General features: G+C 42.1%; 1 protein-coding gene and 1 long non-coding RNA gene across 2 annotated transcripts; both read right to left on the bottom strand.

The window, feature by feature from the left end:
• Positions 1 to 1,784: 1,784 nt before the first annotated feature.
• Positions 1,785 to 23,368, bottom strand: naglu (N-acetylglucosaminidase, alpha). Its single transcript, XM_039789007.1, has 6 exons — positions 22,832 to 23,368; positions 11,479 to 11,626; positions 8,133 to 8,279; positions 7,306 to 7,391; positions 4,113 to 4,369; positions 1,785 to 3,899 (listed from the first exon to the last, which is right to left on the bottom strand). The coding sequence occupies exons 1-6, from the start codon at positions 23,242 to 23,244 to the stop codon at positions 2,695 to 2,697; spliced, it is 2,256 nt and encodes a 751-aa protein (XP_039644941.1). The 5' UTR covers positions 23,245 to 23,368; the 3' UTR covers positions 1,785 to 2,694.
• LOC120551526 lies at positions 15,473 to 17,818 on the bottom strand. Its single transcript, XR_005637890.1, has 3 exons — positions 17,040 to 17,818; positions 15,659 to 15,792; positions 15,473 to 15,499 (listed from the first exon to the last, which is right to left on the bottom strand). It is a non-coding gene; the product is annotated as an uncharacterized LOC120551526 (long non-coding RNA).

Raw genomic sequence — 23,368 nt, 5'->3', positions numbered from 1 at the left:
ATTAACTAAAAGTACAATTTATCAAAAAGAAAAATCTCAAAACTAAATGTGACTCATAAAAATAGACAATTGTTTTCAGAAAGTGATTGTTGTACATGTGAAATGTCTTAGTTTAACACCTATAATTTTCATATAAAAATATATATTTTTTAAAAGGAAAAATACTTGGAAGAAGACATGAAGTTATCTTCTACGGTGCACCATGAGCCAATTTGTCATAGCAATTACTCAGCATTCAACAAATCCCTCTGTTGATAAACCTGTACAGAAACTCACTGGTTAACGGTCCACTCACACGGACCATATAAGCATGAAATTGTAAATTAAGTAGAAAATTGTTATGCAAGATCAGAGCCATCCACATTGTTTGGTAACTATGCAAGACCACTTGTCCTGATGCTAATTAGTGCTATGGATATGAAGCACACAGCCTGACAGTCAATTAGCTCAGAATAAGGCACAATATTCAGACTGACTTCAAACTGATCAGCATGATAGTGTCAGTGTCTGAAAATGCCATCTCATTGATTGCTAAAGATTTCCTGCAGGTCAAACATTTCAACGTCCACCTGCAGTTACAGTGTAGTGCCTCGGATTTAAAGGACTAGTCAAACATGTTGTTTTGTGCTTTCTTTACGCAAGGGAGGTGTTCCACTGGATATCAATCTCATGTCTGTGTATTAACCACAGAATAAAGCCCTATTCACACAGAACCAGTATTACCTGGAGACCTCTAGTCATTTGTAATAATTACGGAGGTTGTCTGTGATCTTAATCCTGATAAGTATGCACCTCTGGTAACCCCTACCGGGCCTGGCCAAAAAAGATACGGAACCCCGACCTAAGTGCGGTGCAGCGGTCTCGCCCTGGCCGTCCTCCGCGCGCCTCTGGGTACCCAACCCTCAGGGTACAGGTCAGGAAATTAAAGTAAAAGCAGGCCTCGCTAATCCCGTGCAAATGCGCCACACAAAACTCAGAGGTGTGTGTGGGGGTCCCCAGATGGTACTAATCCAGTGAGAGTAGAGTCAGGACGTGGTTAGCCTAGCTTAGCATAAAGACCGGAAGCAGAGGGAACAGCTAGTCTGACTGTCCAAAGTATTACAAAATACATCTACCCTACCAACACCTCTAAAGCTTTTTAATTAACACTTTGTTTAACTGTACATTAACTGAAAAAAGTATTTTAATGTTTAATGCTGGATCTATTTTTTTGTGAACAACAGCCTTGTTGGCAAATGAGAGACCAATCGATGCTTGGACTCAAAGCCAGGAAGACTGTGTGGAGGACATTAGCCCCAACTCTCTTTTATTGGGAAGAGCCGAGTGCGAGTGGGGACCCAGGGGATTTCCACTTTGAAGGTTACCCTTACAAGAGACTCCAAAGTATTCAGGCAGAGGTCAGCAAATTCTGGACGAAGTGGAGCCAGTTGGCTGGTCCCAACCTGTTCATGAGGAGCAAGTGGCATACCAGGCAGCAAAATGTGGCTGTGGGAGATGTAGTCTGGCTGGCTGACCAAAATGCCCCGAGAGGTCAGTACGAGTTGGCCAGAGTGGTCAGTGTCAATACTGACAGAAAAGGCATCGTGAGAGATGCACATGTGAGACCCTTCCCAAGCGGTCCAGTGCCGAGGTAGGTCAAGGAGGAGGAGTGTGGTTGAAAGTTGACGGGTAGCTTCCGCTCCATCCAGGTGACAAAAAACGCTGGCTTAAGGAGCGCGGTTAGTGCCGACAAGCGTGCAGCGAGAGAGAGGAGTAGACAAATGCAGGGGTGCAGGAGAATTTTTATTGAGGTGTTTAATTACTTTGTAAATTATTCAAAGACTAAGTTTGCTTCTGATTGTTTATTTAGATGCTAATGACATTATTACCTTTCAGCAATGAGCTAATTGTGTGTGTTTTCTCTTTGTTTCTATTTAAAAAAAGGTTTTCAACCTAATTACCTACCTACAAACTCCTTGTATATACATTCATTTGTGAAAATTAAATAAACCTGGAGAAGGAGTGAGTTGTCTCTGTGTCCTCTGTCATCATCCTAAGTTGTTTTCAAGATCGAGGCAGTCACTGATTAAAAAACAGCCCGATAACTGGACAGCACCGTCGTGTCTGCACAGAGACCAAAACCTGAGTCCACTGAACCCCGGCTATAGTAAGAGATGCAGCACAGAAGTGTGGGGCGGATGGATACACGGTTGTTCGTTAAGAAATAGTTCCGACACGTAATCAAACAATATACACTGTAAATAACACAGCTTTAGTCTTGTTTTGTACTTTGGACAGAGCCAGGCTATTCCATTTCCCTCTGCTTCCAGTCTTTATGCTAAGCTAGGCTAACCACATCCTGATTCCAGCTCCATACATAACACACAGGCATGGGATTTAAATCCATCTTTTCATTCTGGGAAAGTGAATATGTGTATTTCCAAAAATGTTGAACTAGTTCTTTAAGAGCAGTGGAATCAAAGACATCTCATGAAAACTCAAGTGATATGTGAAAATCCTTCTCCCCCTGCCACATGCACAACTATCCATCACTGATTTGACTACATGTTGTACTACAGATTGGTCCTGTAGATTCAGGCTGTTAGATTTTCTATGACTAAATGTTTTGGGATAGCCATGGAAATCGGAGGTGGAGGAAGACATTCTTCTTGCTGCGACTTGAGACAAGTTTTTTCAAAATGTAGTCTCTGCTCACTATAGTCTCTTCAAGGCCTGTGGGTAGTACTTGAGGAAGATTCTGTGGGCGATCTCGTATGCGTCTCCCTGAGGCTTGGTCGGGTACCTTCGGCCGTTGTAAATGAATCCCTTTTCTACCTGGAAAACTGCCTGGTTGAAGGCATCCTGCTTGAATGGTCGACCGCTGTCCAGGCACTCTACCAGAGTATGAACAAAAAGGCCCCATCGCTGGGCATAGTAGTCCTCCATAAGGCCTCCCCACTCTTTGCTGGCATAGTCCAGGATCTCACCACTGGGACCCCATAGAGTGAGCTGGTTTCTGGCGTTCATGTCGTAGAGCTGTGCCTCCTTCTCATCTAGGGCTAAAGACCGGGCCCGCTCCAGCCATGTCCCCAACAGGAAGTTGCGGTCACTACTGAGCAAACGATTGAGTTCAGGCAAGAGATCATAGACCAGCACCCCACCTGCAGTCAGCAGCTCCGGCAGCTTTTGGTGCAGGAAGGCATCTGCGATATCCTGGTAAAAGATAGTTGTCAGGACTTGTAGGACCTGCCGAGTCACATCCACAAGATCGTACCGGAAAGTCTCCTTGGACATGAGAGATGGAGCTGCCTCAATAATCAGTTTCCAGGATTTGTACAAATCAGCCGGGTCATACCAAAGGTCAGTATTCATGCGAAAGGAAGGCCGGCGCACCAGTGGGCTATGGTTGTGGTTTCGGTAATGTGGCACTGTGCAGTTGTAGACGCTGGCGAACAGGAGCCTCCATGCAGCGGTCAGGTTCTCTTGTGTGCTGCCGTAGCGGCGTACTGCATATAGCGACGCCCACTTTGACAAGTTGACCGGCTCCTTGCGCCAAGCCAGCTCGCTCATCAACTCGTACATCACAGGATTCTGCTCAATGCCCTCAGGTGTCAAGCCGATGCCCACCAGGGTGGAGTTCGGGAAATGTAAGGCTTTGAAGGGCCCTGAATTGATGCTCTCCACTGTGCCAAAGAATCCACTGTTACCCCCAAAGTTCTGCAGCATGCACCAGATGAAGGGCTGTCCATAGAAAGACTCCGTGTAGGAGAAAATTGGCTCGGTCTCTGCAAACAGGTCCAGCACGATCATTCTTCCGAGGGGCACTCCGTGTAGTAGGGCCTGAATCTGGGCCGGCTTCCAGAACACTGCGTCACTGAAGAACAGCCAGCCTTGCATCAGCCAAATTGCCTGAGGATCAACTGGGGAGAAAGAAAAAAAATTTGATTTGGATAAGGGACAAGAAAGAGACAGTTCTCCATGCTTCGACGGGGGCTGTCTGTGTAGGACAATTACACAATAACAACAATAACAAAGGGAAATGATTGTTATTTTTACCCATAATATCAGCATTCTGACAGGCACAGATTTAAAACTCGCAATGTGGACAGGATATTAGTCACCCAGACACTCACCTGCGGTCATTGAGGCAAAGACAGAACGACTGACTGCAGACAGGTAGGTGGGGTCAGAGGAGGGGGGAGTCATCTCATTGAAGGTGTCAGTGTTGTAGATGTGATCTGTACCAAACTGCTTCACCACCTGGGACAGATAGAGGGAACCGATCTGGAGGAAAAGTGGGTCACGAGGGTCTAAGATATAGGAGCATGAGAAGCTGCAGTTGAAGTGAGCCCAAGGCCCCAATCTGGTTACATTGGCTTCCGGATACAACCTGAAATACAATTTAAAAAAATAAATGAAAACACGTGATTCAAAAAGTGAATTCCAAATGGTTTTGACTGGAATATTCACTTTACTGTACTTAGCCAGAGTTTTTCCTGCATAGAGAAAGTTTTGGCGGCAAAGAAAAATCCCAAGCACCAAAATGTCCGATATTCAGCAACCATGTCCCTCTCATCCACAGTGGATATATTCTACACATGCGGCTGGCGCTGACCGCTACGCTGCATTGTTTTGACTGGAACTGAACACTGACCTGAGACAAAGAAGTGTACCGACCCTGGGAGCAACCCAAGTTGGAGAGAATTGTCTGGTTGAGCCCCAACTTAATATTCTATTCTAAGTATGAAGGAACTTGTTCATACAGTGATGTCAAACAATGTCTGAAGGCAAAATTGTTACCTATACCGCACTCAGAGACGATGAAAAGCCCGCCTCAACACTTTCTCCTCAAAGACATTCTGCACTCTGTTGAGAAAGGTCAAACCCTGCCTACTTTCACATCCCCCACCCCATCTGACCAATGGCGTACAGTGAGTGAGGGGGGGGGGGATAATTGCTGGACACTGATATTATTGTAATATTCTATACATTATTACATTCAAATTAAATGCTTTTTTAAACAGATGAAGACCTATGGAACTACCTGAGTGAAGACGGACGAAGGACAGTACATTTACTTAAAGTGATGGTTCGGAGTAATTTCACCCTAGGTCCTTTGCACCATGACCTCGAGCCAAACACCCCCCCAGAAGCTTTTTTTCACCTGGGTCGAACATTGGGAGAGTTCGCGTTATCAGCTGAATAGCTTAGTGCAGGCGCTAATGGATCCAAGATTGTATCTTGTATATTACCCTACTAATAATACCCAAAATGATACCAAACTTCTACACTAGTACAAATAGCTTATGTACTCATAAAACAATGGATTGGAAAGTTTGTAAGTACACCAGGAGTTTATTTAAATAACACTTGCCTGCTGGCTTCTGCTTGCTACCCGGCGAGTTAGACGAGTGAGTCGCACGTCTACTTATCAATTACACGACCAAAGAGATACAACAAAAATATTTATTAATTTAACTTATTTTTTAAAAGTAAGTGCTGTAGTATAACTAGCAGGAGACAAGTTATAATTGAGGTACGTTTGGAGACATTACCTTATTTAATCATTAAATTAATAAATATTTTTGTTGCATCTCTTTTTGGTGTTGTAATTTGTAGACGGTCCCTAAGCACTTGTCTTACTGCCAGTAGCAGTAGCAGCAGAGAGCAGAAGCCAACAGGCAAGTGTTATTTACATAAACTCCTGGTGTACTTATAAACTTTCCAATCCATCATTTTATTACATACATAACGTGATAAGTAGGGCTGTGAAAATAACGCGTTAATTTCGATTAATTAATCTGAGAAAAAATAACGCGTTAAAAAAAAATAACGCAGATTAATCCATTCCATATTGACGTTTGACCCGGAGCCGTTCTAGCCACTATTCGACTGTAAAATGAAGGAGGGAGATGAGAATGTGCTGCCTGGATCACTGATTGGAACATTTAGCTACTTGTTACTTCTTCCTGCCAACCCTGGCTACCGAAATCTGGTGCCCCTGATATGTCTGCTCTTCTCTCTGATGCTCTGAAACGGACGATACAGGCAACACAAACACCGCTGCCCGTGACGCTAGTTAACACTATACTCGACAGCAACTAACGTTAGCCTACTGCTAGCTAGTAGCTGGATTAAACACTGTTAAAATGCTGACAGCTAACGCTAAACGGTGTAAAGTTTGACTGTTTTACTGTAGAGGATTCAACACCGGTATGTAACAATCTGCTAGCCTGACCAGCCAGCTGCCACTAGGGTGCGTCTAGATTTCTAGGCTAACAATCTGCAGCTGCCGTCGGAAAAACAACACAGACGGTGCGTTCAAAGAAACTGGTAAACTACAGCCTCGTGGTGCATTTGAAGTTATTGTAAATGTCCTTTTCCCATCTGGTGGTTGTTTTTGTCGTTCAACAGCAATTTACTAGTGAAATAAGTTATTGTTATTGATTATTATCAAATCATTTCATTTTGACCATATGGCCTTAGCAATAAACAAGCCCTTCTTTAATGTCACCGACTGTTGTTTAGTACCCTTCTTTTTTCTTTTCTTTTTTTACTTTCTTAAAAAGTATCGGTTCAGACACCGTTAATTATGTATGCGATTAATTTCGATTAATTAATCACAGAGTATGTAATTAATTCGATTAAATTTTTTAATCGATTCACAGCCCTAGTGATAAGTTTATAAAATATGATGCACTCAACCTCAATCGACAATGTGGCCTTGACCAACTGCAACTTTGCGCGTTTGAAAGCCATGATGTCTCTCTCTCTCATGGGCGGACCAAATTCTCTGGGTGGGCAAAGCAGAGAAAGGGGAGGTAACCTTGCTCCTTATGACCTCATATGGAGAAGATTCCTGATTGGCCCATCTGAGCTTTCATTTTCTCAAAGGCAGAGCAGGATACCCAGGGCTCGGTTTACACCTATCGCCATTTCTAGCCACTGGGGGACCATAGGCAGGCTTGGGGAACGCATATTAATGTTAAAAAAACTCATAAAGTGAAATTTTCATGCCATGGGACCTTTAACATTAATTCAGTGAGTAAGTTGATAATTGGACGACATCGCATTTCTCTGTTGTCTGGTTTAAGTTAAGTACTCAGTCAAAGATCCTTTGTGAGGGAAGAAGTGGAAATCTTCTCTAGGTGCAAGCAGTTATTATATTATACATTATTAATTTCAGGAGTCACATTCTCTTGTTGAACCTTCATTCATATCAGATATCAAATCATCATCCTTATAAACCTTAGAACCAGGACCGTCAGTACTTTTAGCTTAGAGATAAGGTGTGCTAGATTTAGATCTAGATCTAGCATGAGTCACCTGAGGATTCCCTTGGGAATGTTCCCGGAGAAGGCTGGCAGCACAGGAGTCATGCCAAAGGATCTCATTCGCTCTAAGATTTTAAACTGCAAAAAAGAGAGCAATTGTCACGTGAGAGGATGCATTCCAGGGCAGCTGGTAAGCGGACATTCATCAGCAAACATTTTAAATATTATACAGACAATTTCATTCACAAAAATGGATAGCTTTTAAAAAGGTCTTCAAAGCAACATTATGTAACTATTTTATATCTTAAAATAACAGCCTTATTTTGGACACTGCTTGAAAACAAACCCCCAGATCAGTCAGATACTTGGAATAAAAGAAAAAACAAAGGAAACAGTAAAACTATGAGCTGTAAACAGCCATCACAGTTTGCACCGACTTCCTGTTTCAATATAGAGCTACTGTACTTAGTGTAGCTGTATGCAACGAGGGATTATTAGCAACATTTCAGATGTATCAACTTTTAATTTGACCTCCATATAAAGTGGTTTCAATAAACTGGCCGACCTGGGGGCTCGTTGTCACTGTTTCTTCCAGATCTCAACTATTACTTTTGGGAGTACAATGTTTTCATAAACAATGGGAATGACCTCTAAAACCTAAACTGAAGCCACTATATGTAAAATATGTACATTTTTCTGATGGCCAAAGTTTTTGTTTATTGAATAATAAGACAGGCCAGGTGAAAGCTGCTGCTTTCAGCCCGTTGGTTTTCAGTCTCAGTGTTTGATGCTACCACTCGGTGGTGCCAAAGTCAAACGTGTCATAATTCTACACATAGTGGCTTCCAACTGTGTTGACAAGCATGGAGGTGTCAGTACTTGGAGGTAGAGCTGGTTCACATGCCAGGACTGTGGCAGAGGCCCACCAAACTTGAAAACGTTTCCCATTCGGTTCCAGGCGAGAAACGCCGGGCCAGAGAAGAACTCTTCAATCTCCGACTGATTTAACCCAAGAGCTCGGTAGACCTAGAAACAGGTACACAACAAGTTAATGTGATGTTCACATGGTGCTGCACATATCAATCAAGGTATATATCATGGATCTGCATCTTAGAGATTATTCCTGCTCGTCTTCTTGAATCTCCCTTCTCTCAGAATCGCTCTTCCCCTTCCAGTGTTTTCCCTAGGTTTGTGGAAGACTTAAGCCCGAGACCCACCCAGCTGATAATCGGCCGTCTGACAGTCTGGCGAGGTCAGTGACTCGAGTCTGTTCGGTGTGTTCAGTGCCGTCGTCCGTCCGAGGGGCTGTCGGCCTTCATTTTGCCCGATTTGACTTGTATAATCGGCGGGACAGGGACTGCCGGCAGTCTGACTCAAATGAGCCATCTGGGGCGGCCTCTAGTTCACCCAGTAAGAGCGTTTGCCCCACGTTGGCTGAGTCCTGCAGCGGCGCACGGTTCAAGTCCGACCTGCCTTTCTGTGTGGAGTTTGCATGTTCTCCCCGTGTCTGCGTGGGTTTTCTCCGGGTTCTCTGGTTTCCCCCACCACTAAAAATATGTTCCCCCCTCCCTTACTAGCTGATGTGTGGTGAGCGTTCTGGCGTCTGGCGTCATAAGGCGTTGTATGGCTGCCGTGCATCACCCAGGTGGGTGCTACACATTAGTGGTGTTTTAGAGCAGTCCCCCCTCCCCCCAAAAGCGCTTTGAGTGTCTATGATAAAGTGCTATATAAATGTAATAAAATAAATAAAATAAATAAATAAGATTCAGCAACTGCACGGCCTATTTCTCTCTTCAAATGTTTTCAGAAACACGTTTCGGTGAACTATTTTAGTACAATATGAGATCGGATTCTGAACGGCCGCCATGACAGTCTGGCTTTGAATTTCTGGAGAAACCAGACCCACGTGACGCGTTCGTCCAATCAGCTGCCGGTTTTCATTTTTGGGCGACAATACAGATTTGCGTCATATTACGTATTACGTCTCGTCTCTTCGGTGTGTTCTGAGGAACTTTTTGGACCAACTCGGGGAGACTGATCAGTCCGACTGCCTTTTCTGCTGAGGGGCGGCCGTCTGGTCGGTGGGTCTGGGCTTTTAGTTGAACGTATTTTGCCGAGGGTTTAGGGGTCCTACCTGAAGAAGATTTAGTTTTTCAATGAAACCAAAAAAATGCAATTCCACATCATTTTGGACCGTTAATTGTTACCATATCTGTCTAAAATGTCTAAAAAAGCTGAGGCAGATAATAGAAAAGCTTAAAGACTTGGGGACACACTACAACCATTGGATCGGATTAAAAAAACTTTTTGATTATTTTCTCCTTTTCTTTTCATATTGGCATATTATTTTACTCCTAATATTTGCTCTTTTGTATTATACTACTTTGAAAACACTTAATAAACATATTGGGAAAAAATAACTAAAAAGTTTTGATGCTCACATTGATTTTACATTCATTCAGCTTAGGGGGTGCACAAAACGGCGTGGGTGCTGCACCTAAGCCTTATAATGGTAAAGAAATAGGGCTGCAACAACGAATCGATAAAATCGATAAAATTCGATTACTAAAAAAGTTGGCAACGAATTTCATTATCGATTCGTTGTGTCGCGCAACTATTATGCCACTCAGTCGCAGAGATAAAAAAATTTGAGTTGAGCGCAGAGCGGAGCAGCGCGGAGCGAAAGAAAAGAAAAAGAGCAGAGCGGGGGTAGAGGAAATACGGAGAGAGACCGGAGAGACCCGTAACGTTGTTCTGAAACACACGGCGGAGGCAGAGAAATCAGTACGACCTAAGACATCCAAGGTGTGGGAGCATTTCACACTAAAGAAATCAAAAACATGTTAATTGCAAGATAAGAAAAAGCGCACAGCATGGCACTGGCGCACCACGGTGATGAGTCAGCACCTAAAACGTAAACATGTTGGAGTCCTTGATGAGGAGGAAGAGAGCTCAACAGCAGGGTGAAGTCACTACCTACTATCCTCCTTCTGTTCCGTTCTGAAGTGAGGAACGCAACGTCCCTCCAGTAGCTCTTCTAGTGCTGCCGTTTACTCGTTATCCAGCTGACTAGCATGACAAGCTAGCGTTAGCTCGTTAATAACAGTAGTAAAGCAGGGGTGGTATAGTTTGCAAGACTAAAGACACGGTTTTATTCACTCGCCTTTTGTGGCCCATTCATTTTCAATCTGTCATGTATATATTATGTGCTTTGTCCCATATCAGTTATTGTTGACAAATATATTAGTGTGTGGTGTATAAATGAATGTAATGATGGTAATAATTTAATGTGTGTGTGTGTGTGTGTGTCTCTGCGTGTCTGTCTGTCTGTCTGTGTCTTCTCTGTATCTGCTATTTGGGTTACTTACCTTTACACAACTATTAACTAAAACATCAAGTATGTATGTATTGAGTTGATGTAAATTAATGCTTTTTTGTTTTTTTTATCCGATTCATCGATTAATCGAAAAAATAATCTACAGATTAATCGATTATTAAAATAATCGTTAGTTTCAGCCCTATAAAGAAATCCCTGCATTTGATCTTATTTCGCTTGTTGCTCTGAGAATAATGTTTGAGGTTACATCTGTTCCAGAAATCCGGCTTAAGAGGAGCCAATAACGGTACAGTACAGTGATACTAAGAGCTGCTTTTACCAGCGTCCCAGTGGTTAAATGTCCATTTTGTAAGGAATATCATCACTTTCAGCCTGAAGCGTGATTTATACTTCTGCATAAAAGGCGAGGCTCCGTACGTAGGTACATGAAGACACAAACCTACGCTGGACACTACGCCGTAGCCTGACGTGCACCTCTCCAAAAATCTAACAAGACATCGTGGTGTGGCTTGGCCCGTGGCTTGGTAGTGTTGCATCCCCCCCCCCCCGACTCATTTCCTGGTTCTCCTTCTCCACCAACAACATGAAATCAAGGAGAGGGTTAACTTCTCCTGCTCCAGATCTCCCACCGTGGTCAGAAAGAACAGGGGAGACACTTTGGTTCTCTCACTAGGACTCTAGAGACGGTACTCGCTACGAAGATAATCACTGTCTCTCTCTCCCTCCCTCGCTGTACCACACACTCCCCCCCCGCGCAAACACCTGCCGGCTCGACGCACAAACACCAGCGCACAAGTATAAACTTCAGGCCACTTACGTAGGCTGCGGCGAAAGCTCTGCATGGAGCCTCCACACAACCATAAATCACACTTAACAGGTTGCTCTTACCTCTTGCCACAGGGCTTCTTGTCCTGTGAAAGCCAGTGGCAGATTGATTCCATTGAGTGCCATCCAGTCGATCTCTCTCTCCCACCTTGGCCAGTCCCACCACACAGAGGAATAGCTAAAAGTGCAGACGTTCTGGTAATACCGGAACCTAGTAACAAAACAGACAAATACATAGTTTATCATAAAAGTGATGAGTCTTAAAAATGAAATGAGATAAAATGCAGATACACAAAGAATAAATAATAATCCTAAAATCAAAATAAAAGAAATCAAGCTATAAATCAACAAAGAGAATCAAAATGACAAAAAAGCATGCTTTGTTAGCATTAGGCAAGACTATGCAGTCTGTAATTCAAGCAGCTATGAAAAGTCAAATATATAACGCAAGAGCAAAATGGTATTCTTTAAATTTTGTCACTGTATTACACTCAAGGCCCACGGGCCAAATTTAGGTTGTTGTAAGACGGCTGTGTGGTAGCCTGCTTTAGAAAATGAAATCAGAATGCATTGTTTTGCTAAATTCTATGATGACTAGGGAACTTTTTTGCTGACTTTTTTAAGGGCGTTATGTATGGAGGACTAAAAATGACAGAAGGAAAAATAAATAAAAGTAGAAATAAATAAATAAATGCAGAAATATAGTGAAAATAAATACATTTTGGTATATTTATTTATTTATGCATTTCTATATGTATTTATTTATGTATTTATACTAGGGCTGTCAATCGATTAAAAAAAATTAATTAATCGCACAATTTGCTGTAGTTAATCGCGTTTTTAAATTGAGAAGCTTGTAGTAATGGATATTTAAATGCTAAATCACTTAACTTTGCAAATATGAAGAGAAAACAAACAAGGAAAGGTTCTGCTAAGTTCAGAATGTTTAATATCTTTCAGAACAACAGCAGCAACAATTTGGCTTATTTAGTCCTGCTGAAACGGCTAGAAACTGTCCGACTTGAGAGCAGATTTTTGTCACCACCCCCAATATTAGCCACATACCTAATATACCATATTCTGAATAATATACAAATGTGTGTGTGTGTGTGTGTGTGTGTATATATATATATATATATATATATATATCTAAACACAGAAATGCACATCAATATCAATATCAATGTTACACATGAAACCAGTAACCCAAAACCACAAAGGTGTGTGTTGGCCTAAAGTGAAAACATTGAGTGTAGTTTTAGATAGCGACGCTGTGCACAGCAATCCATTACCAATGTAAAGCGATTGACTACATTTCCCTTCTAGCACCGCAACCAGGAAGTAGCTTGTGTGACAGTGAGACGCACCAATTTCAAACATTTACTGGAATATAGTCACGGATACTATCGAGTCGACAGCGTTAAACATCAGACTGCAAATAAGGTTTTACCAGCGTGACCAACGTAACAGTTATCAAGCAAACAAATCGCGCACGTACATATCGGCAGCAGAGCACGGCGCATGTAGCGAAACAGCAGCTTACCGGTGGCGCCTCTCTCCTGACGAGACAACATGTCGGAACTAGTACTCGGTCCCGTTTATAGCCCGTGCTCATTCATTTCTGGATTCTAACAAATTGTCTTTTTTCTCTTTTGGGATGTTACTGGTCCATGTTTCAACTCTTGACTGGCCCGTAGGCCTACTTCAATCAGGTAAATCCCTCCTAGAGTAGCGCCGCCTGCTCTTATGGAGACGTATTACGTTTCTCAGCCGCCACATGAAGTAAACAAACACAGCTGCGTTAATTTCGTTAATTTTTTTTAACGAGTTAAATATTAAAAAATTAACGCAAATATTAACGCGTTAATTTTGACAGCCCTAATTTATACATTTATTTATATATTTATTTATTTATATATTTATTTATACATTTATTTATTTCTGTATTTCCACATTTCTACATTTATTTATTTCTGTATTTCCACATTTCTACATTTATTTATTTCTGTATTTCCACATTTATTTTTCCCTGCGCCTGTATGCTAATTGAGTGGGGGGTGCCAACATCAGTCTGAAGGAGGATTGGTTAGAGCGATGTGATCGAATCTACTACTACTGCCTTGATTTCACTGGTACAAGGAAGCCTACTCTGCTGCTTATGTGCAGGTTGAACACCCCTATAGAGCATAGTGTATATTAATGATAAACAACTAGTTTTTCAAAACTGGAGGAATATATAACCGCCATAAACGATATTTTGAGATGAAATTGTGATAAAATAACTTCCGCTGTGGAGTCCATCCAAGCCATGGATGTATTAAGAGAAGCAGGTTAGCACTAGCACATAATCGTTTTGTTGGCTAGGTGCTTGTGCGGACATTGTGAGGCTATGGCGTCGGCGGTGGACAGCATGTGTTGTCGAGAGGTGGATGCCTACTGGGCACTAGTTGAGGGTTTAGTCCCGGCCACGGACATGACCTGCCTGACGCTCCATCCCGGCTTTGATGCCTGCTGCCTCAACCCGTTCTCGCTGCAGGTAGCATACCTCAACTTCAGGCAGGAGTATGGCCCTCTCCAAGCCAACAGACCAGAGTATGTTTAGATGAGAGTAATTTATAACACTATTATATTATTATACACTTCTATTATAGTCGTCAGTTTTCTACACAAACTGTATCAAAACGATTAATGTACATACTGTAACTACTTATATATAGCCATATTCTACTGCACTTCATACTATTCCTCCTGCACATACAGTACACTTATTCTTACGTTATCGTTTCTGCACTACAATGGTACTGTTACCACACTGCACATATCTGTCTATGTGGTTCATACTGAATATCCATATTTATCCCATTTTTCTTATAATATATTCTGTTAATACCCTGCATATATCTATATTCTTACTATGTTACTCCTACTACATTGCACATATCTGTACATGTTGTTTATTACTTACACTTAGTTATACATAGTTGATTATTTTTTCAATTCTGGTTGGACGCAAACTGCATTTTGTTGCCTTTGTACTTGTACTCTGCACAATCACAATAAAGTATAATCTAATCTAATCTAATGTGCTTTATTGATGCTGAGGGATTAGCAGATTTTTAAACTGATGTGCATACATACCTTTATGGAATAGAATAACTGAAAATGTTACATCAAATAAGTCTATCACTCTTGATCATATTGACTATGTTAACAGGATTATCAATATCAACATTGCACCCCTATCATTCTCTAGGCAATTCCGATACACAGCCTACAGGCCGGAGGTCCGATAGACATATGGGTTTCTGGGCAGGGAGATCAGGAAGGCAATACCAGCTTGTGTTGTGGCCGCAATCAGGAGGCAGTTTCCAGAGGAAGGGAGGAAATCAATAAATATATTTTGTTTTCACAAAATGAACACAATCACAAAATGTCTTGTTGTATAAAATGTATTCATAATTTCATTGATAGTAACTAGGAGTTTTGGGCAAGTTACTTCCAAAATGCAGTTCATTATAGAATAGTTACTGTCATTTCAGAGTAATTAGTTATATTACAATATTACTGTCTCTGAATTGTAATCCTTTACACTACTTTTGCATTACTTTTAGAAGTTTGACTTGGCAGGTAGCTTGTGAATTTCACCACCAGATCAATAAAGTCTCATCTTTATCAACTTTAATACATCATAACAAGAGTTATCTCAAGACACTCAAGTCACAAATAGAGTAGGTCTAGACCACACTATAATTTACAGGGACCCAACAATTCTAGTAATTCCCCCAAGAGCAAGCAGTCAGTGTGACAGTGGTGAGGAAAACCTCCCTCTCAGGAAGAAACCTGGGACAGACCCAGGCTCTTGGTAGGTGGTGTCTGACAGTGCCGGTTGGGGGTGTGATGAACAGTGGCAATAATAGTCACAATAAAGATAATTGAACTACGACTATAAATAGTAGTTGCGATAGTTCATGGCGTAGCAGGGCGTTACAGGACGTAGCAGGGAACTGCACGGCGTAGCAGGGTGTAGCAGGACCATGGTGACAGCTGCAGCCATGATTTAGGGGCCACCCTAGTCCTAGGAAAACTGCTAAGCAAAAAAAAAAAAAAAAAAAAAAAAAAGAGTGGTCACAAAACATGCACAACCTAATACAGTCCAGTATGAAATGTCTTCTTCCTACCATTAGAAGTAATTTGTAAATGTTTATGTCTCATATACAGCTAATGATATTACAAGTTACACTACCTGATGAGCTTTGCAGACATCTGATGTTGCACTGTGACCCACGATGAAGCACTAATGGTCCAGGATCCTGTAGAGAGAAGCCCTCTGTCAGGTGCATCTATCCCTTCATTACTGGCTGCACGCTCTGCCAAAATCTGAAAAACACGGAGGTTCAAAATCACTCACAAAAATAGGATACAAGCTTAGTTACCAACTGGATCAGTAATAATAAAAAAAGAGAAATAAAACCAAAGCAGCTCTGACGTGTCAAAACCTCTAGTGGCAAAATCTAGGAGGTTTCAGCATATTGATTAATATATCAATTTGGACTTTCTTAATTACCAGAGAGTAGCCTACTGGGATACAAAATCGTGCGGGAGAACGGTCTGAATTGAAATGCAGGGGAAACCGGAGTTTTGGGCTAGCTAGCTGCCTGCCAACAGCTCATAGCTAGCTTAATAAATGCGGGGGAAACGGGGGTGTTTGTGCTAGCTAGCTAGCTGCCTGCCAACAGCTCATAGCTAGCTTAATAAAATGCGGGGAAAACGGGGGTGTTTGGGCTAGCTAGCTGCCTGCCAACAGCTCATAGCTAGCTTAATAAAAAGCGGGGGAAGGGGGGGGGGTGTTTGGGCTAGCTAGCTGCCAACAGCTCATAGCTAGCTTAATAAAATGCGGGGAAAACGGGGGTGGTTGGGCTGGCGCCAACACCAACAGCTCATAGCTAGCTTAATAAAATCTGCGGGAAAACAATACGTAACGCGTGTTTTGGGCTAGCTAGCTGCCAACAGCTCATAGCTAGCTTAATAAAATGCGGGGAAACGGGGTGTTTGGGCTAGCTAGCTGCCAACAGCTCATAGCTAGCTTAATAAAATGCGGGGAAAACGGGGGTGTTTGGGCTAGCTAGCTGCCAACAGCTCATAGCTAGCTTAATAAAACAGACGGGTGTAAGGGTGATTAGGCTAGCTGCCAACAGCTCATAGCTAGCTTAATAAAATGCGGGGAAAACGGGGGTGTTTGGGCTAGCTAGCTGCCAACAGCTCATAGCTAGCTTAATGCAAACTGCATTGATGTCAAGGCAGACAATTACGAAAATCTGTTCTAAAGCTCAGTCTCTCCCTCTCTCTGTATACTGAAGCCCTGATGCTAGGATTTTGCAGTCAGCGCATTTTTAATCCAGATGAGGGAATGATTTCAGACGCAATTTTAGCTACTTCTGTCATCAAATCATCAGCTACCAAATGTTTGCTAATGCAATAGCCAAGTTAACATGTATGTTACTAGTTAGATGGTGGATTGCCCAATACATACACGCTCAAATCACTTCTTTATTCGGAAATTATTAGGTTAAAACATTACGAAATCAGCCAAATTAAGAGTTACAAGAGTTAAAAGTAAGACTTACTCTGCTAAGAGCTCTTTTTCGGTTCAGGAATTTCTGCAAGTGCTATAGCACTTGGTCCTCCAGTCCTGCCCACGCCAGATTCAGGTGAAAGCTTTGATGGTGGTGGACTTGATTCCATCGAGTGCACCGAGGGAACAGCATCGGTAATCAGCCTCACATTGTCCTTACTCCAAAATCCCATCTGAGACTCCAACAAATCTCCAGGTCTATAACTCTCCGGAGTGAAATGAGCACCACAAACGACCGAGTGTGTGGTGACAGACGCGGCAGTGAAGTCTGCTCACTTCACCTGCACAAAACGCACCCAAAAATGAAAAACCTTGCTTTTCCTACAAGGAAAATGATGTACACGATTTCCTGACAGACTGGACTTTGTGCAACCAGCACAAACACAATAAATTACTAGTGATGGCGAACTGAAGCTTTCTGAAGCAGTGAAGCTTTCAAGCCAATTGTATCGAAAAAAGGTTCACTACTCGAAGCTTCAGAACTCTGAGGACATCTGGTGGTGAAGTTAGGGATAGCATTGTGTCACAAACTGTTTCACAGTTATTAGCCATGAATGTCTTTAGAGTAAGCCCGACCCAACCCGAGCCCATGCGTTGTGTCCAAGCCCGGCCCGACACGTTAACTGGAATTATGACGCCGATTTCAACCCGACACTTTTTTCATACGTGGGCCGTTATAAACTGACGTTCTCATACAATTCAGAGTTATCTGAACTGCAGACATCTGTTTAAAATCATCTTAATGAATAATGCAACAAGGACTAAGCATGTAAACTGTGCTGTTTGTTTATTCAGAATGGAACGGATCGCAAATGGATCTGAATGACGAAACGTAAAAAAAAAAAAAAAAAACTCTACGTATTTCTCTGTGAGGGCTTGCCTCGCATCACGCTTGGAGAAGTAACAAATAAGGACGTTGAAGGCTGACTGTCATCTTTTCTGCCACGGCGAGCCTGCTTCATGTGTCTGTTCATCATCCAAGTCCCCGTTTTATTTGCTGTTATAGGCGACAGCGTGCCGCACTTAATGCACTCAACAAAGCCGACACATATGTATTGTCACTGCCCACGACTTGTTTAAAATGGTTCCATACCTCCGACTTCCCTCCAAACTTGCTCAAAGGTAATTCTCCTATTTGTGATTATAACATAGCTTGCTCCCCACCCAATTAGGCTATAGTAAAAAACACAAAAGCTTGATCAAGGGCCCGGCCCGGCTCGGCCCAGGATAGTGGCGGAAAAAAAAGAACTATAAAGTTAGGATTTTGGTTGTGAACTGTCTTGTGTTTGAAAACAAATATATCAATTTGGGAGGGAAATGAATGAAGAACACATTGCACACACATTTCTGTGATTAGGCCTACGTAGCCTATCAACATTGTCTCCTCAGCCAAAAAGGTGAGATAGGCAGTGCAGAAGGTGCTCTAAACTCTCTTTTATAAACTCACTATAAACTAGGCTAGGCCTACTCGCTATGAACTTTAATCTCTCTTTTCACTAACTCTCCTGACTCTGTTGACTCTCCTACTGCAACAAACCCAGCCCTGTGTCGCGCTGCTCACGCAGCTTTTGAATTCAACTTCGAAGCAGTCAGGTGGGTGAAACGAAGCTTCGGACGTCACTGGTCACGTGATTATCCCAAAACGAATCAAGCTCCGATACAAAGCTTCATTCCAAATTGGTTCATGTTTTCGATACATGCCTCGAAGCAGGAGGTTCACGGGTAACATCACTATAAATTACTATTAATTCAGTTATGAATTGAACCTGCACATTGCTCTTTAAGCACCGCCCAACTCATTACACCGTATTACACACTAGCTGCAGCATTCATAGGTAGCCTGCGTCCAGAGATGGATATATGGATCGTTTGCTTCTGTCTGGTTAGCGACACGGCCCCCAGCTAACCAATCATTCTTCAGACTGATGTTGGCACCCCCCACTCAATTAGCATACAGGCGCAGGGAAAAATAAATGTGGAAATACAGAAATAAATAAATGTATAAATAAATACATAAATATATAAATACATAAATATATAAATAAATAAACATATAAATATATAAATAAATGTATAAATACATAAATAAATCCATATAGAAATGCATAAATAAATAAATACATACATACATACATGTAAAAATACAGAAATAGCCATTTATGTTACCAAAATGTATTTATTTTCACTATATTTCTGCATTTATTTATTTATTTCTACTTTTTTTTTATTTATTTTTCCTTATGTCATTTTTAGTCCTCCATAGTTATGTGGACCAAATTCTAAGTGAAATGGCTATATGAGAAGTGCAATAATACAGTCAAATATATTTTACTTTTTCCAATTAAATAAAATCATGTCAATAAACTAATTTTCCAGTGTGGCCCTTTGTTAAATTTGAGTTTGACACCCCTGCTGTAGCACCTAGCCCATATGTACATGATTTTTTGTGGGGGGCATTTCCGCCTTTAATGATAGGAAAGCAGTAGGCTCGTTGGAGATGAACTGCGCCTCGCCTGTAAAGTAGACGAGAGCAGGCGGCAGCAGCGGGGGGCGGGGACAAAAGTCCGCTCTCAAGTCGGACAGTTTCCAGCTGACTCCAGCAGCCTTCAGGCTCAACAGGAAGTGACAGAAACACTGTGGTCCGTTCGGGTCCGATTCCGATTTAATAAAATGTTATCAGACCCCTATATCAGCTCCTACACAGTCTCCAGTTGATTTTATTATGACAGAGTAGCTCTCAAAATTCTCTACATGCGATCTGTTGCTGATTTTAATTAACAACAGACTGTAGATGATCTGTAATCTGAACAGATTTAGTCTCTCTGACTTCTAAACATCACTATCAGCCTCACAGCATGTGTTCTGTAAGGAATAAGCTTTTAAATCAGACAAATCGCAGTTAAAATCCCTCAAATTCAAAATCAATAAAAAGTTTATATAAAACGTCATCATGTTGAGTCGATTCTGAACCAATCAGCTGTTTGATCAGCTGAGAGGCCGGCGTTTCCCAGCATGCCCTGGGTCCACCTGCGTCCGCCTGGCTCTTGCAGTTGGTGAAAAGCAACTGCGCTACCTGCGTCTCAGAACTGCGGCTGCCTTGGTCTCGTGAGATTATCGTTGCCCACGTGTGCATGACGTCAGAGCAAGTCGGGATCAAGTCGGACACAAATCTAACCGGCATGCATTGGGCGCCGATCGCCGGTGATCGATTCTGCGCAGATCTGGCTCATCTCGAACGAGCCTAGTGAAAGGGGGAGAGAGAGGGGGAAGACATGCAGGAAACCGTCCCAGGTCGGACTCGAACCCCGGACCCCCTGCACCGAGGCACAAAGCTCCGCACACGTGCCCGCTCCACCAACCGAGCCATCCTGGCCACCATATGTACAAGATTTGAGTCACAGAGAAAAAGCATCTGAATTACTGGTGAAATTTTAAAAGACCAATCTAACTAATTAATCAACAATAAAAATCATCCCTAGTTGCAGCCCCTAGTTTTTTAAGATCCATTCAAACCATGGTTAACGATTGTTAAAAGACCTCGTGGGTTTTTGAAAGATTACTGCTTCAGCTGGATTCTTGGTCTCATTACATCTGTATAAGCAGCAAGCTTTTGCTAGACAGAATACCAAACTGCGACCTTTGTGACACACCTGAGACCAGCCTGCTGTGCAATGGTACTTTCCCTCAGAGCACAGACATCACTGGCTTGCTCTTTCCTACCATTATCCTCGACAGTATAAAGGCCTAAGGAAATTACCAATGTGCACTCCTAGAATAAAGTGCCTGAATGCTCCTGCCCCACTGTCTGTGGTTTCACTTGGCAGGATTCCTCCTGCCATAGTATTTGCAATTTCTACACCCATTTACAATACTAGCATGATGACTCCACTTTGCTTGAGATTCAAGAAAAAGTACTGAAAAAACAGATATTTCACTGTCATTTTCTATAAGTAGTTGTCATATAGCATTGCTAAAATAACAAATAGCCAGTTAAAAATCACATAGGCACTGTTGTTTTTTAAACCAGTGTAATTTAAGGCTTAGTTTTCTGCAGCTGGTAAATGACGCCCACTTCCTTCCCGCTAAGAGTTGCTCTTTGCCACCAAGATATAGTCATGGGAAAACTAAAGTGTGCCATGATGCTTGCCATGGCTTTTTCAATCTAACTACTGTGCACATAACATAACTGGGATGAGCTGATGCGGGTCTAACAACAGATAATTGAAAGGAAGGGTCCTTTAAAAAGGGCCCGGCCGCAGTACAAGTGTCCATAGTGCTCACAGTAAACAATGAAAAATAATGTGTGACAACAGTCCATTTGTCACGCACCGATGGGTTTTGATGTGTGTTGTGAGTGGTGGGGGCTGGGGTTACACTGCGTCCAAATACTGCCACCGTAGCATTCAAACACAGACACATCACAGCATCCTCTTTTGTAAAGTTTGATATCAGAAGTTGTCATGTATATACATTGTGTCTTATGTGTTGGGAAGCTAGATGTTCTTAGCTGCTGATTAAAAAAAAGAAAGAAAAAAAGCTATCGCAGCATTTCTATGGCTCTCATGGCAACTGGTCATTTGACAGGAATAGCTCCTCTATCTGGTAAAGTCTTGTGGCTTCCACTTAGGGGAGTTGACACACATGATGTACAGCAGTGTGAAGTGGATTTGGTGGGAAAACAACATTTTCAAAAGGTCTTTTGCTGACGTCAGCAACATTACAAATGTAATCCACACTAGGCCTGCACGATATGAGGAAAATATGCTATAGCGTCGTTGAATTTAGCGATAACGATATTACTTGCAATAAATAAAAATATATTAGAGTGTACACATTTCTGCTGCTTTCAGTATTCTGCTAAAATACAACAAATTGCTTATTGAATTCAAAACAAAAAAAACTGATATATTGTGCAGCCCTAAGCCACACCACTCTTTGTCTGCCTTTGATTACATAAAACATATGGGACCATGAGGGGGATACTTTTTAATAAAGTATATGACATAAAGTGCATTGTTCTTTCATTTGTTTTATGGGTGGTTTGAATTTAGAGGAACATATAGAGTCTGCATGTTATGTTTTTATAGCTCATAGCTGATGTTTTAAAAGCTCAATACTCTCTCTCGTCCAAAAGGGAACAACACTTCCATATAAAAAAATAAAAAAAAGAATAACGCAAAAAGTTTTGAGATCCTTTACTTTGAGAATTTCCCCCTGGGAATAAACAAATGATGTATCCATCCATCTACGTATTGTTATCATTAAATCACTCCAGCCTATAAGCAGCATTTTTATGTTATATCTGGTCAAAATGAAGCTCCTTTTTTAACTTCTTTACATACTGTTGGATAGTTTCATCTATAGCACGATTATGGGTTTTGTGTGACCTGAAAAGTAACTAAGACAAAAATGCACGACAGCGTATAATGGAAATACCCAAGTAACCTTAGCCTACCTCAAAATTGTAACTACTAAAAGTACATTCCTTACTTTTCACCCCTGATAATACATTTATTGTTAAAATTGCCTTAAGGCTACTCTTGTAGAATGACTTAAGACGTTAAAAGGAGTAATTAACAAGGTCTTTTGGTGAAGTTGACATGGACGCAGTACCGTTACTAATTTAGCTAGTAGCGTTAGCCTAGTAATGTGAAAAGTTGAAAATATCAGCAGAATTTCAATAAAATAAGGTCTGCTTGGTGTACGCCGAATTAAAGTGCTGCTAACAATGCCAAGTCAAAGCGTTGAGGCGTTTGCCAGTATTCCAACCGGTGGCTTACTTACCTGTGCCGGGTGTTGATGCGCAGGACGCCGGTGAGCCTCGGCAGAGGACGGGGCAGGTCCAGCTGGTCACCAGACCAGGAAACATGGCAGTTGCAGAAATATTTCAAATAGTTGTAAATGCCAGTAGCCACTGCCACTCCGGTGCTGCCCGTAGCGACTATCTTGTTGTTTTTAGTGGACCTGAGCTCACACACGTCTAGGCTGTCGTTGGAAAGGCTCCTGTTGACTGACACTAGGAACTCAGGAGATCTGGTCCCGAGCAGGCGTCTCAGCAGCTCGACCACTGCTCTCCCCTGCGCCTTGTCGCTGGCTTTCGGTTTGATGTGGTCTAGGGTAGGAAACTTACAATAGGCAGTTACAAAAAGACAGCACACGACGAGCAGAACCGGGCTCCAGCCGCTTCTGGGTGACATGGTGATCCCCAGTAAAATGAAGCCAGAGTTTCCCACCGTAGCACAGGTTTAAAAACAAGTTTATTTGTCCATTTGCAGATAACCAGGAAGCTGATGGTTTACTGAAGTGCTGCTGGCCAATCAG

Source organism: Perca fluviatilis, chromosome 21 (genome assembly GCF_010015445.1).
Source record: "Perca fluviatilis chromosome 21, GENO_Pfluv_1.0, whole genome shotgun sequence".
NCBI classification, from domain to species: Eukaryota; Metazoa; Chordata; class Actinopteri; order Perciformes; family Percidae; genus Perca; species Perca fluviatilis.
This window is presented reverse-complemented; position numbering and strand designations above follow the sequence as displayed.

Coding starts and splice junctions, on each gene's coding strand:
- naglu (XM_039789007.1), bottom strand. CDS start 23,244: ATGTCACCCAGAAGCGGCTGGAGCCCGGTTCTGCTCGTCGTGTGCTGT. Junction 11,627..22,831: donor CGCATCAACACCCGGCACAG/GTAAGTAAGCCA, acceptor TTTTGTTACTAG/GTTCCGGTATTACCAGAACG. Junction 4,370..7,305: donor ATTCCCAAGGGAATCCTCAG/GTGACTCATGCT, acceptor ATTGTATTTCAG/GTTGTATCCGGAAGCCAATG.